The following is a 15,069-nucleotide window of genomic DNA, read 5'->3' as shown; positions in this document are numbered from 1 at the left end:
AAGCAGACAGCTGCAATAATACAAGAGCCTCAGTGAGTTCAATAAAGTTCCAGGAACACAGAACTCTATTCCCTCAGCTGCAGAATCCAGCCCTAACGGCAGTAACCTTTCATTACGATATTTACATTTTTCTGTATATAAGAGGAGGAAAATTTGAAAATATTGAAACATCCTTCCATTCCATTAATACTATTCTATTCCTATTTCATTCTATTAATTCTATTCATCGTATTAAAGCAGCAGAAAATCTTTCAAGAGTATTCTGCGTTTATACAACTAGTACTGAAGGAAGAAATTCCCACACTGTTTCTATTCTCAAGTCTTCTATAACAAAACGGTGTTGCCAATTAAACTTGCCTTATGAAAGCAGAATGCTGGGTAATTTTTTAGAACAGTGGCATTAACAAGCTCTGCTCTTCAGATTTGCCTTGCTTTAACTTCAATCTGCACCATTCAAAATACTTTAGTTGCTCTCAGTGCTTCTGTAAGCAAGCACTTCATTTTTCCAATATCTAGTCTTACCTCTACATCTTGGACAGTCCGTGGCTGAGCAATGCATAGTTTGTTTAGCAGCTGAAGTATCAACTCTTCGATATAATAGAGGGAATCTTCTTTTGCTGAAAGGTTTGGGTGAACCTGTTGCTGAACCTGTCCAAAAGAATTAGCATTTTTTTTCATTCAGAAATGTTGCTGAATGATGAATTGTAGAAAAAGCAGAGTAACTCTATAGTGCAGCGTTGCAAATTCCCACGCTTTAGTAATTGCTCACAAGTTTTCCTATGTAGTTAAGATGGCCATTCCCACTCCTGCAAAGCTGGCATTTCTATTCAATTAAAAACTAAGTGTTTGGCCTTTGCGGTTGGGAAGTGCGTAAGCTAAGGCAGGCTTCTGCTAAAGATGCAGTGAAAACAATCGGTTTGGGTAAGCTCCTTTAATTCTACTGCTGGTTCATCCACAGAACGAGTAAGATACAGTTGTACCTACCACTACCAGGGAGCGCTTGCTAATTAGTGAACAGAGGAGGAGCACGGGCCCACCAGAGGAAAAGACTCAAGCAGCAAGGACACTGGGGAAAGAGAACCAACCAGTCTAGCAGGCAACAGAATTAACGCCCTCTTAAAACGCACGGCCGTTAAAACCCACGGCCAGGACACCGGAGAACAGCTGGAACAACTCTTGAGATGCCTCAGGAACAGAAAACTAAGCAGAACATGAAACACCCTCTGAGGCATGAGAAAAAGAGATATGAAATACATACCTACGTCAGAGAGGGAGACCTAAGGAAAAGCACGCGTAAGAACGCAAGAGCGTCAAGACCAGCAAATACACTGTGAGAAACAGTGACTTCCGCTTCCCTCTGACACAAGGCAGGATAAGGCCTTTTATGTCACTTCAGGGAGATTAATCACAGCTTTCAGTTCCAGGGCTAAGCTAGACCAAATAAGCTGAAACAGGCAACCTCAGCATATGCCCAAACCAGCCACAGGGCCACAGCTAACTCTCCCTGGCCCAACACGACTGTTTTCCTACTAAAAATCCCCCCAAAACAAACAATCCCCCCACCCTAAAATATCCTGAAGAGTTAGTCTAGATGCTCAGTTTTCCTTGGCAGGCTCTCAGTCAGGACAACACTAACTATCCCTTAACCTATAGCCAAAAGATTCATAAAGAATACAATCCAGGGAAATTCCCTACTTTCCCCCATACAAATTATATGCTGATCACCTCAAAAAAGCAATCTTCCATACTTAGAGTGGCATTCTGTACGTGGTTTCACACACAAGGCCAACTGATTGATACTTTCTCAGGGGAAGACAGGGAATAACATCTTTGGGCCAAATTCTGATCCCATGAAGTACAGGTGCTCATCTGTTCACAGACAACAGCTGAGTACACAAAGCACCCGGAGGGCTTCCTCCAAACTAACCAATAAATTCACAGCAATACCTTGGGGCATTTAATTTGCCGCCCTGAAGGCTTTCGTAAGCTGTGCAAAAACAGAACCAACAGGAAGTGAGGTGTCTGGCCGGCTTCCTTCACCGCCTGCAGCAGAGGAGGGTCTACACAGCTGCCTCAGGAACCAGAGCCACCACAAGGCACTATGACTCCATGTCCTGCAGTGACACAGCCTGAAGAGAAGAGGGGGAAGCGGGACTGCACTTCACCCCCCACACCTCTGCGCAAGAGGAGAAGAGGGGCCAGGTGGGCCAGCAGGCAGGGAGAAGAAGCAGAGATCCGCCAAGGGGAACTCCAGCAGGGGTGGCTGCCCTACATCTCAGCGTCCCGGAAGCCGAGAAGATGACTTGGATGGAGAAGTCTGCTAAAGCACCGCTCCAAGACTGCAGAGCACCAATGAGGACCTCACATACCAAGGATGACAATTCAAATGTCTCAGGGGACTAGGCTGTGACACTGAAAACGTGAAACTGGTGCTAATTACACTGGAGTTGGTAGCTTCGCTACTACACAGCGACGGCGAAAAGCAACAACCAACCACGTGGGCTGCTGTGCAATATCCACAGTGAGTGAGTTGGAGGAAAGAAAGCCCCATAGGTAACAAGTCACATTTCTAGAGCTCAGCTCTACACTGTTATCCTTCTTTGAAAAGAAGGTGAAGGAACATATCAACAAAGCAGTTTTAAACCAAGAGAGGAGGGAATACACATTCTGGTTCTAATCTAGTTTTGTCAGAGTTTTTGCATAGACCAGTATGTATCATTTATTTTTCTTTACCTCAGATATGAATACTTCTCTGCTTCATGTAAGTTATACAGCTCATCTCTATACAAGATCAGGTAGCACTGAAAGAAAAAAAAATTCAAAAAACCCCAAACCACCCTTTGAAAACACTTACTTAAAACTGCAGGTTTTCAACAGCAGTCAGAGCATTTCATGTTCTTCCTGAGCCTAAGAGTTTAATTCACAAAACAATGGAAAACCAGGAAGTGTCAAGTCACGGTCCTGCCGTGTATCTCTTGCAAGAGTGCTACTACAGCGAAATCATTAGCTAGCTAACTAGGAAATAAGCTGAAATGATATTTCCCACACAGGGAAACCTTACTGATGCCCCACAGAAACGCCAAGAACAGGCGCTATAACAAGACGAGAAAGGGAAGCTGCACTCCCCTTAAGAGGGAAAACTCCAGTTTACTGTATCATGTCACAGGCATTCTCCTCCTCTCATGAGGGTCACTCACTTTAAAAACCTGCCACTAGGAAAACGACTTTACTCATAACTATCTTCAGTTCACAGGTCTGCACTGCTCATGGCATGCTCTCCTCCGCTTTGTCCAGAGCACTTCGATACCCAGCACCTTTGAGAGCCAAGCAGAGGAGCACTCAGTCCTCTTCAAATGCCGGGAGAGAATCTAAGCTTCCTACAATAAACACAGAAACAGGTACTGGAGTCAATTTTGCTTCAAAAGGAGCAAAACTGATGGCGAATCCCAACGTTTCAAGGTCGAGACTACCCTTACCAGAACATTCAGAAATCAGCTTCTGCTTGAAATGATACAGGCTACCTTAATATGACCTGCTTAGAGCATCACAGAAAGGTCCCAGAGGTACTCATGAACTCCCTGGCTTTAAGAGGAAGAGATACTTTGACACACGCGCCGTGACAGAGAAAAACCATTTCATAGTAACACACTGGCAAAACAAAGACAGTTATAGATGCCATGCAGTGGCTAAACAAATCAAACGCTGCTGCATCAAGGACAAAACACTTTATTTACAGTATTCAACTACCCCTGATTGAAAGAACAGAAAAAACAAGGAGAGGACGTTTGCTAAATCACTGAACGTACGGAAAAAAGCAGGAGCAATAACTGGGGACATGTTTCTTCTGGAAGGCACATTCCCCGAGTTCAGGTTCAAACTGAAATACTGGGGTGCAGCTTATTAGTAGACATGGAATAACAGACGATAGATAACACAGGGCTAAATTTTGATGTGACTCGCAACCGCTTCCTTTGAAGTTCAAAGTACTTAAAAACACAGTGTGTTGCACCAGCCAGCTAGAACTCGGTAGTAAGAACGCCAAGCAGAAAGCGTCAAGATTTTTTTTACCCCTTCTCCCTCTGAAACAATCCAAGCAGAGTCCTTGAAATCACTGAAGAGGGAGATTAAGATCACAAGGACTAGCTATTTTTCACTCCTTGTCATTCACTTAAGATCATTCTTTCCTTATCTGTTCCAAGGAATAGGAACAAAATAACTGGTCTAAGTCCTTTAAGCGTGGCATTTAAAAATGGCCTTAAGGCCTTTCTAGGGTTTTAAAGGATAGCTCTTACTTTACATGGGAGTTCCTGAAACAGTTCCTTCCCTTGCCCCTCTTCTTGACTTCTCCCTGCTCTTCTACCCCTCCAACACTCGCGTATTTGATGAAAATCCAGCAGCTGCTTCACAGGGGCGTCTCCCTCCGCTGGCTGTAGCCTCCAGTTAACGCTTGCCTGCAGCAGAATTGCCTCTGCGAGCTTGACTGCATCCACCCCAGCAGTGGCTCAGGAGACTGAAAGGGAACTTAAAGGTAAATTTAGATCCTACCCCTCGTTCTTTCTGACAGGTAGGTCAGCACACCATGCCACAAAAGTTTCTAGAGAAAACAGGCAGCTGCAGAGATGAAGTCACGCTCCAAATTCCTTCTCAGAGAAGATTTTAATATTCCTGATAGACCTTTGGGAGAAAGTCTGTTAAGAAACGATGAGGATGAAAAACTTTTCAAGGAGATAATCAATTAGTACTAGAATTACAAACAAGCTAATCTTGTATTTTAGAACTAATATAAGCGCAAGCTTAATTTTGAACCTTAGGAGTTCTGGCACGAAGTCTGAATCTCAGTAATATCTGGTCTTGGGGACAATACTGAAGTCCTGAGTGTAAAAGTATGGATCAGAGTATTTTATCTGAAACAACAAAAAGTCGAGGAAAAACTATGAGAGTAAAAATGACAAATGACCTTCTTTTTAGCCTGCACGAATGAGACAAACCAGATGTTTGGCTTCACAGTCTAAATATATTTTCACATAATATACATATCTTGGTAGTAAAAACCCACTCAAAAAGCTCAGCTTGTTCCATAGTAAGAACACGCGCAAAATAAGAGGTTGTTCATAGACGACAGAAACACCCTAAACCCATGATTATGCAAATCAAGTCTTTGGGCAGCATAAACTATTGAAAACACATGCATTTGTATTCCTGAAAGACTAGATGATAATATCTCTACTTATTCTCTACTTGTATTAATAACAATCACATTTTCAGAAAATGGTATTCCAGTATTTACTTGCATTTTCAGAACAGCACATTTCTAATCAAAAAAATGTCACCACAGAACTTGTTAGTAGGATGATATAATGCTTCTACACTTACCACGCCAACAGGCCGGCTTCGTAAAAAGCCTATTAAATTTCCAAACTTTTCATAACAAAAAATTACTCATTCCCCTTTTCCCACAGTAACTGATTTTAATTTAGAAAGGATTTATATTTCACTTGCCTCTTATAAACACAGTTATACTAGATCAGCAGACAAGCAAAACTCTGGAAAGCTGTTTGTTTACTTGAGGAACACAGCATATAAATTTAGGGGCAAGAAAAATAATTAGAACATAAAAGTTAAATATTTACTAGCATGGTTTGGTTTCAATCTTGCCAACACTTGTCAGGATTTCCATACATTGTGTTCAAAGCTGATGAAAATACATCACTGACAAAGAAAGTATCTCTAGACTTGCCCAGGACCAAGACGTTAAAAGCCAAGAAGAAGAAAACATGAATCTGAAAAATGGCTTTTTTTCAGTTGGGCTTTTATTCCTTCCCATCTTTCATCTTCTAAAGATAACATTGCCCACTGAAAAACACAAAACATCAGCTCTAAAGGCATTTTTAATCCCGTCAGTCTGGACGATTTACACTCGCGCTCCAGAGAGAGAGGAGAAACCAGAAGCAGTAACTTAAAGGCCTGTAATGCTCTTACTCAGCGAAAAATGCCAGCACTGATATTCCCCATTTCCAAGTGAAATTAATACTCTCTTACAGGCATTTAGAAAGAACCACAAAGATTTCAAGACTTGAAGAGATATCCCACATAAAAATGCACTGCAATTTTTTTAAAATGGCTACGCTAATTTCTAACTTTACTTCCAATATAGCCATTTCTAGATGGCCCATCTTTCTTAAATCAAACTATTAAATACTAGCAGAGGAATGGTGCAGAATAGTCTCTTAAGCAAAGGAGAATTTAATAAATGATCTGCAAACAACTTTTCTTTTTTTTTTTTAACACTACAATTCTAAATCTTTGGTGTATGGTTAGCAAAGCGAAGTATTCACACAACACAGTTACTGAGCTACCAAAAAAAAAAATCTCGGTGGCGGATCATTCATCCTGCTGTCGTATCTCACGTACATTGATCCCTGGAACTGATTACGTAAGGGATGTTTGTTAAACAGTCATCCCAGAACACGTCTGCTGCATTAATATTTTTTTTTCATCTTTCGCTCTTTAACTACCAATAGATATTATATTCTAGAGGAGAATGAAGTTGAGGGGAGTAAGTAAATGACACCCATGATTGGCGGAGCAGACAGGGATCCGCATTCTGGAATAGCATTGCGGAACGTGCTCCTAAAATCTGCTGGGAAACGCGCTTGCTGCAAACAAAAAAAACCAAACTGATAGTGGCATAAACGCACAGTTCGATTTACAACTTATCAACCAATGTGGACCATCAGCCTTCTGTCCTTTTCTGTAATCCTATATAGCTATAGCATGTAATATGCTTATACAGCATTTTGTGAAGCTGAGTGCTGGAACACTGCTAGTGCAGCCCTGGAGAATAAGAGCGCGATGTTGAGTCTCTAGATCTTACCCCTGTGAGTCTGATTGCAGGCTATTGCTGATGACCGCACAGGCTCATTTTCTCAAAGAGCTGCTGTCTGGTAGTTTCTCCTGTGCTAGCCTGCTTGCACTTCCCTACTACCATGCTTCACTTCTTTATCTAGTCTCATCTATGGTTCATTTTTTCTCTCTTGCAACACCTTCACGCTCCCTGCTTTTCTATCCAAACAAGTAACATTTCCTTTTTGCAGCTGACTGCATCCCTTTACGCAAAGGATCAAGGAGAAACTGAAAAAAAAAAAAAGTGTGCGTGCGTTTATAAATACACAAACATATATATAATTATACCTTAAAAACAGATGGGAAAGTAAGCATTTAGATTTTATCTATATAAAATGCCTTGTTTAAATTGAGATAAACCCTAAATGAGCAAGACACAGTCCTTGCCCTATGAGATGGGAGAAAAACACCACAACCAGTAGGGAAGAGCGCGCTGCACACATCCTAGTTCAACGCTAACAGATTCCAAGTCTCTCCCAACTATCCAACATACCATTTCCCTAAGAGCTATTCCCCACTCTGAATCCAGCGCCTTCAAGCTCCCTCTCCCCACACGTCACCTCATGCCCTTCCAAATCAGTTCACTCAAGTAGACTGAATTATTCAAACAAGCCAATAACTTCTTCAATGATGTCTTTAGAAGATTTAAAAATAAAGACTAATTCATGAGCAGCAGAGGACAGCAAGGTATAGACAACTGCAGTTCGGGAAAGCTGCACCGTGAGGCTTGAGATTATATTGAAAGTGAAGAGAACAGACAGAGGTATGCCATAAAAAAATGATACACGGGGAAAAACAAAGACACATACTGCTAAAAGATATATACTGCTAAGAGAAAAAAAAAAGGATGAAGCTTAAATACGGTACAGTAGAGAAGGTAAGACAGTGCAGACTGGCAGAGATACTGCTTTCTGAACCACATGGTCACTAAAACACCACCAAGAATTGCGGGAAGTGTCAGGAGAACGAAAGAGGCTATAAAGACTGGAAAGAAAGAAGTCCTCAGGGATAGCGCTAAGCATGTTTTTTAAATGAGCAAGCCACTGAAATCAAGGAATGTAGTACACAACTCATTTGAAAAGCCTGAGAAAAAAAGGAATTGGTGAAGTAATTATAAAGGCAAATAACAGACTCAACAGCTTCTCCAGAAGAGACAAGATAACACTTGCACTGAGTGGAGAAGAAAGAAGACGTTAAAAATTAAGGAGAACAGGAGAGGCAGCGGAGAGGAGACCGCTATTGCAACAGGTGAGGCTCTTCAAGTCAGAGAACACGCATGAAATCTGAGATGAGAAAACAGGAGAATACCATACCGTTTGACAACTCTTTTTCAGGCTTCAGGAAAGAGGATGCAGGAGGGGATGACGTTTGGTGGTTTTTTTGGAATGCCATAGGCAAGGGGGATTACAGAAAAGAGGTCCAAGGAGAATGGAGGAAATAACCTGTTTTGGCAAGAAATTTGGCAGCCCTGAGAGGGCGTGAGGGGAATTTGGCAGAGCCAGATGACTGCTGGTAGTCACTGTCGAAGCATGGGCATCAGATGGAGATTTAAATCCAATTCTTCGCGTGCATGGATCACACAGCATGCAAAAGGGGCAAAATGATCAAACATGAAGGGAATAAAGGAGCAAGATCAAAGTGAATTAGGGCAGCAAACAATTCGGGTGGTTTTTTTTTTTTCTTCTTTCTGTGACTTCTTAGCCTGCCAATTCCTTAAGCCAACACAAACGCCAATTTCCATATTCCATTTTAACAACATAGGTAGGAAGTGTTTCTTCTGCTACTGCTGCCAAATAAAATTACACTCTTCCTACTATTTTTAAATGCCTAGATCCAAAAACTACCTTCATTTCATGCCAGGGCCTGAGCAAATTCTATTACTATTTGTCAACTGCAAAATCCAGTCACAGTATTTAAGCTAAACAGTGTAATAGCTGCAATAAAAAAGGTGTGGAAAAATAGCATTTTAACAAAAGGGATCAGTTCCTTTAGTTGCAAAAATTATTTATAACAGTGAAGCAAAACTGTCAAATTTCAGACCACTTATAAGTAATGGACCAGACAACTACATGTAGAGATAGATACACAACCACTACCAGGGTTCCAAAAAAAAAAAAAAAAGAAAAAAAAGAAAAAAAGCACGGAGGAATTAGGCTGTCGTTTAAAGAAGGCTCAATAACTACCGCTCAATAGGACAACAGGAATTTGGTGTTCCCTTCCACACCTCCATCCACCTTTCAGCTGGGAACAGTGCTGTGATGCAACAGTCTCAGCATCAAACCTCTACAGAGTGCGTGTATTTCACAGGTAATTTCAATTTAAGCATCCCCCTCACTTCCCCTGTTTTACCTTCTGCCCGGCTGAACGTCACAAAGGCACTGAGGTTTGCAGGTGCTGCAAAACGGCTGAGGTTTCAGAGCTCAAAGAAGTATGTCTGTTAAAGCTAAATGACCTAACAGATAGCAAAACTAAGCATCAGTGTTATTTTAAAATACTATAAATGTAACGAGCAACTTAATAGTTGAAATTACAAAGCTGTCAAGCGCATGAAGTAATTCAAACCCTGTGGGCCTGATCCTGCAATGGGAAACGTGCAGGCAAACTGCACTTGACAGAGCAGGGAAGAAACGGGGCACCCCCTACACTTCTGTTACAACCCAGGAGCCTAACGTGCAACCTTAGCAGGAACTGTTCTATCATATATCAGCTCCCTTGTGTTTTACAATATAGAATGGCACTGAATTAATGTAAACTTCAAAAATGTGTTCAAAATGGTCTTTTATATTTCTGTATGCAACATTTGCTAAGAATAAGCCTTTTAGTCATGCTCTAGAAATTTGATGAGTAGTCCAGAGCAATAGTGGAATTGTTTTAGAAAATGCAAGTAGTGTACAGCGCAGTGATTACACTGGCGTGTTTGGCGCCTCCAAAAATGCAAGGATTAACTGTTGAACAGTTTCTATTTGCAGATAACAGGGAAAACAAAAACACCTGAGATGCTTGTGAATTTGATTTAGAAAAATCTATTCAACAAACTAAGAGCAAGCAATTGACCACACAGCTCCTGTTTAGAGGAATGGATTTTTAATTTGCCAGTGGATCTGTAAAAGTGCACACAGATGACAATTCATCTTAAGAACGTGCAAAGAATAGCCTACAGTTAATTAATCAGTATGTGCACGTCCAACAATACATTATGTGCCGTTTTCAAAAACATACACTAGTTCTACAGTGTCAACTATTTAATTCTGAGAACTTGTTCAAAACTATTGGACTAGAAGTCTACTCCAGTAGCAACCTAAAACGTTTGGTATTAACGAAGCTTTCAATTACAGTCCCCAGAAAGCGTTTATAGAACGCATGCCCAGTACATAAGAAGCGGGACCTTCAAAGGGTCGGCGGGAGTTAAGCACTCAGCTGTCACCATGACATTTGTGCCTTATTTTCTCAGGCTCCCCTGAAATCCTAGCCTAAAATTAACAGATATAACATCAAAGCACTGACATCAACTCGGGAAAACCATCTCAGTTCTGGAAAGTTTTATCTGGAAGAAAGCGGACAATCGGCAAGAACAAGATTTGGCTCAGGATGTGTACTAGGAAGTCCAGTTACAAAACTGAAGTGCCAGCTTTAACAACATGTTGCATAATTTGACATCTTTTCTTGCAAAGGCCATCAGGCTAGGAAAGGCAAAAAAAAAAAAAAAAGGTGCCACCACTGACAAAAACTGCATGTGGAAGATAGGAACAGGCCCTGAATCCTGATCCAGGAACAGATGAGGAGGAAACTTGCTGGATAGGGCCAGCTACTGAAGGAGAAAAGGAGAGGGGAGGAGAGCGCAAGCTCCCCACCGCCGCTCTCTCCCCCCAGCGCCCGCAGCTGGGAAGAGCCTCCGCGGGGGCTCCTGCCTCCCCGAGGGCAGGAGGGGGCAGCCCTGGGTGGCAGAGGAGGCCCTCGCTCAGAGCCCTCCGAAACTGCCCCGAGCCACCGAGCAGAAGTTTGAAGCCTGCTGGCGGCAGCAGCAGCAGCACGGAGGACTCAACCTCGCTCACAGGGACTTGGAAATACATGTGATTGCTGTTAGAACAGCTGTGTACATACTTGGGGAATTACTCCAAGAGACATCGTGATCCTTTAATAACCAAAGTTAGCTCCCGGATTAAAAGCCGTTACAAAGCTTAAACCATAGATCTGCTTGAAGTGATTTACTTACTACAAACCACAGCTCAAATAGCCATAATGCAAGCGACTAGATAAAAATGCTATTTTTCTGATTTGTTTACTTTCACAGGACTTTTATAATGAGTTTCATTATATTCATTTCCTATTTACAGAGGTTTTCAGCACAGCAACAGAGGAAAATAAAATGTTTTAGAGTAAGGGCGTGCTTGCAAACCTACCAGCTGGAAGAGAGGAAATACATGACACTACTCTAAAAGTTTCAACTTACTGGATTCCAGGGTGGCAGCGCTAAGGACACAGTGATTTAAATACAAAAAATAAAAATTTATATTTTAATCAGGTCTTTGGTTTTGCCTTTTTTTTTCCCCCTCCTCCTAAGACGACTCCTGCCGGTAGGTATAATTTAGCACTCTGCACTACTTAAGGTTACATATAACTGCTTATATGCCTATTGAATACTGTTCAAAGGACAGTCTCTCACCTTTTTTTTTTTTACATATTAAAGTAAAAAGTGATGTATTTTACCAGATCTTTTTCACTCAAGATTTCTGTCAAGCGTCAACTGCACAGAATTAAATGTGAAAACAATAGTTTTAAGTCGTTTTGATAAAAAAGTGACCTTAAGCTTGCTGAATGCAAATGAAAGAGAATCGAGCTCTTCTAAGCATAGACTTAAAATTCAAGAAGCCAGGAAATATTATCTGTTGTCAGTGAACTGTACTGACTTGTTATTCCACTCCACATCTTTTGTGCTTTAGAATTAAGATTTCTCACACCTTACGATACACAAGGAAAACTAAAAATGTTCCTCTTTTTCTACTCCTAGTTTCTCTATTTCAAGAAGCATTCATTAAAAGGAAGCCTTTCAAAAATGGGAAATAAAATACTCTCTCTACATCTGCAGAGCAGGTTACTGTGATAAAAAGCCAGTTCAGAAATTCAAAAACTCTGATCCTAGGTATTTAACTGAAACGCTCCTGAAGCTCAATGCTTCAGGAAGCATGCTGCTTGAAAAGACAGTATCTGAACTTGTTGACAAGCACAGATTTTTAAATCTATTTGCAACGCATTTATAAACTATTTGAAAATTGTATTAACACTTTATAAATTGCAAAACCAACATAAAATCAGATGCTTTAGTGCACACTTTGGTTTCAGTGCAACATTTTCCAGCTATCCTGTAAGTAACAGAAATGCTCTCAACTCATTACCTAAAGTGAAAGTGCAAGATGTAAACAAAATAATCCATAATTTTTTAAAAGTGTTCTGGTTCAATAATCTCCGATGTCAATATTAAGGCATTTGATCTTTTCAACAGGATTTTAAAACTGATGGTGGCTAAGAGCCTGACCGCGATACCTGGAACAATGATACAATTTTGTTTTGACTCACTGATATTGCATGTTCATAAAAGAAATGCACATTACAGCAGGATTGCTTCATGCTAAAGGGTGGGTACTCCAGACAAGGAATTTTCCCAAGAGGAAAAAAAATCGCCTATAAGCAACTACAAACTTCCACAAGCAACCACTGGTATTAATAATTTATTTTCTCTATTTTAGAAAGTCCAAGTTCCTGTTCTATTTCTTTTTATCAAAACCAAGTGATCAGAGTGACAGTACGAATTTATAAGAGCAGCATTAATCCACCAACTTGTACATTATTTTTATTTTAGAATAAGAAAAACACCTTTAAAGACTTAAAGAAATCCTCTTGGGTCAAACTGATATAGCTATCCCTCCCACTTGGGTGGATGTGGTTAGCGTCAAGATGTTTTACGTTTCAACCACTGGCAACTACTCCAGGTAGGAAGAGCAGCACGGCAGGCTTCAAGCTTCCCAAGGCACACTGGAGAGCAACTACTGTCATCAAGAGGAGGTTCAGGAGTGAAAATGAGAAAATCCAGGATTTTTCAAGCAGATGGTGAGCGGTTTTTATGACAGCCACAAGACTACTAACTGCTTTCCCCAGCTTTTAATACAAGTGACACAAATGCTAACCAAAAAATTGTTTTTTAAAGAGAATTATGCCCTGCACTTCTACACGCTATAGATCTGACAGCATTACTAAAACTGTTCTTGGAAGAAAAAAAAACAAAACAAAAACAAAAACCACTCATGAGCGTCTGAATTATTTGTATTACAGTACTACCCTGCACCAGAGATCCCGATCTGTATCCTGTTCTGTTAGGAAACAGATAAACGATCCTCAACCTTTGCCAATCCACGAGCGACAGTAACAAGCGAACGACACCTAACCGAAGAACAGGGCACGCTGCGCTCCCCGCTAGCCTCAGTTTGAGTCGTTCCCCCTGATGCGAGCGGCGTCCTGTCTAGCAGCCACGAGCTGGGGACTACCCTGCCACGAAAGGAAAAAAAAAAAAACAAACAAAAAACAAAAAACCACGCAACAGAAAGATAACTCCCGCCCCCACCACCGACTAAGTGGTCTCCCACACAGTTTATCTCATTTATGCAGCGGGCCAGTTGTTTCTCTTATGAAAACACAGGCTGGCTTTACCCCACCGCAGCCGTTTACGCTCTCACAGAAACCTAACCCGCAGGCTCACGCCGCCAGGAGCGGCCAAGCGTCGGCAGCCCCTCGACGCCACGGTCCGCAAGAGGTTGGCGCAGCCAAGCGCTCGCAGGCGCTCTGTTTCGGAGCGGGGAGGGGGAGCCTCCGTGGGCTCGAAGGGAGCAGCCCGCCGGCGGACGGGGGGCCGTGGGTGAGCGGCGGCAAAGCGGGCGGGAGAAGCGGAGCCTGCTGGGTACCGAGGGCATCTTCGCCCCCGGGCAGGGTGGGACGGCAGGTGCGAAGACGGGAAGGGGCCTCGGGTGATGGCAGGACGCACGGAGGGTGGAAGGGGGGCCAGGCAGGTCACGGCTGCGGAGCGGGGTCCCGCCGGCCGCGCCTGAGGAACGAGGAGGGGGGGGAAGAACAGGACGCGGCTCTGGTGGGAGGCGACACGAGGCCGCAGCAGGCCCGGCAGCGTGGTCAGCCCCAGCCCCGCGGCCGACACGCGTGGGGAAGGCGGCGGGGTGGGGGGCGGCCCCAGGGCAGGCCGCACCCCACGCGCGGAGCTGGGTGCGCGCGAGGGGACGGTTACGCGGAAGGGGGTGGGTGGCAGGCCCCACGCGCCCCTCCCCCTCAGCACGGCGTCGCGCGTGGGGGAGGGCTGCCCGGAGGCGCAGGTGCCGCCCGCCTGCCCCACCCGCCGCCGCCGCCGCCGCCGCCGCGGGCGGACTGACCTTGCGCAGGGCGGGCACGAAGAGCCCCCGCCATTTCGGGCCGTTCTCCTCGCCGAAGAACTCGTAGGGCTGCGGCGGCGGCTGCATGGCGCCCGCCGGCCGCTCCTCCGCATGGGGCCCGCCCGCCCTCGCCGCTCCCCGCCGGCTACCGCGCCCGGGGCATGAGGGGAAAGGAGAGGCGCCGAGGTGAAGCTGCCGCCGCCGCTCGTCAGCGCCGGGCCGGGTCGCGCTGGGCTGTCGGCCGCCTCATGCGGGGCCGGCGCTGGGCTCGCTGGCTCACCCCCCCGCCCGGCCAGCCATCACATCCGGCGCGGCAGGGGGCCGGGCTCCGGGCCGCTCGCCGTGAGGCGCCGCCGTGCCCGCTCGTCGCGACCCGCTACCGCCGCCGCCGCCGCCGCCTCGCGGTCTGCGCATGCGCCGCCGCCACCGCGGCGCCCCCTGGCGGGCGGGCGCCGCCGCTTCTTCCCGCCGGCTGCTGAGGGGGGCGGGGAGGGCGCTGACAGGGCGCCTCTCGCTCCGGCCTCCGAGGCGGCAAGATCCGACCGCCGCCCCCCTCCCCGCCCCTTCGCTTTTAAAAAGTTCGCCTCGCTTAAAAACGTTAAGTATTTCACAGCATTCTACGTAAAAATTCGTGAGCTTCAGTTCAACTCTACCGAAAAATAATCCTCTCCCGACAACGAACTAGCAACCAAACGACGGGGGAGCACAGAGGGCCGGTCAGTTAAGCGCGCTGACT

The 15,069-nt window shown here is 44.4% G+C and overlaps 1 protein-coding gene across 3 annotated transcripts in view; it reads right to left on the bottom strand.

Annotated features, from left to right (window-relative positions):
• The window catches only part of SOS2 (SOS Ras/Rho guanine nucleotide exchange factor 2), a 56,516-nt gene extending 41,882 nt beyond the window's left edge, over nt 1–14,634 (bottom strand). Inside the window, exons 1-2 of one of the 3 annotated variants that reach the window (XM_068947600.1) lie at nt 14,334–14,634; nt 523–648 (exon numbers count right to left, since the gene is read on the bottom strand). In XM_068947600.1, the coding sequence (XP_068803701.1) occupies nt 523–648; nt 14,334–14,420 (213 nt within the window). In that variant the 5' untranslated portion in view covers nt 14,421–14,634. Of the gene's footprint in view, nt 1–522; nt 649–13,236; nt 13,444–14,333 lie in introns of those variants that run through there. The other 2 variants (XM_068947602.1, XM_068947601.1) reach the window with 2 other exon arrangements.
• Nucleotides 14,635–15,069: the final 435 nt, after the last annotated feature.

Source organism: Struthio camelus, chromosome 5 (assembly GCF_040807025.1).
Source record: "Struthio camelus isolate bStrCam1 chromosome 5, bStrCam1.hap1, whole genome shotgun sequence".
Lineage (NCBI taxonomy): Eukaryota > Metazoa > Chordata > Aves > Struthioniformes > Struthionidae > Struthio > Struthio camelus.
The sequence above is the reverse complement of the archived record's forward strand: the minus strand, read 5'-3'. Positions and strand labels throughout refer to the sequence as shown.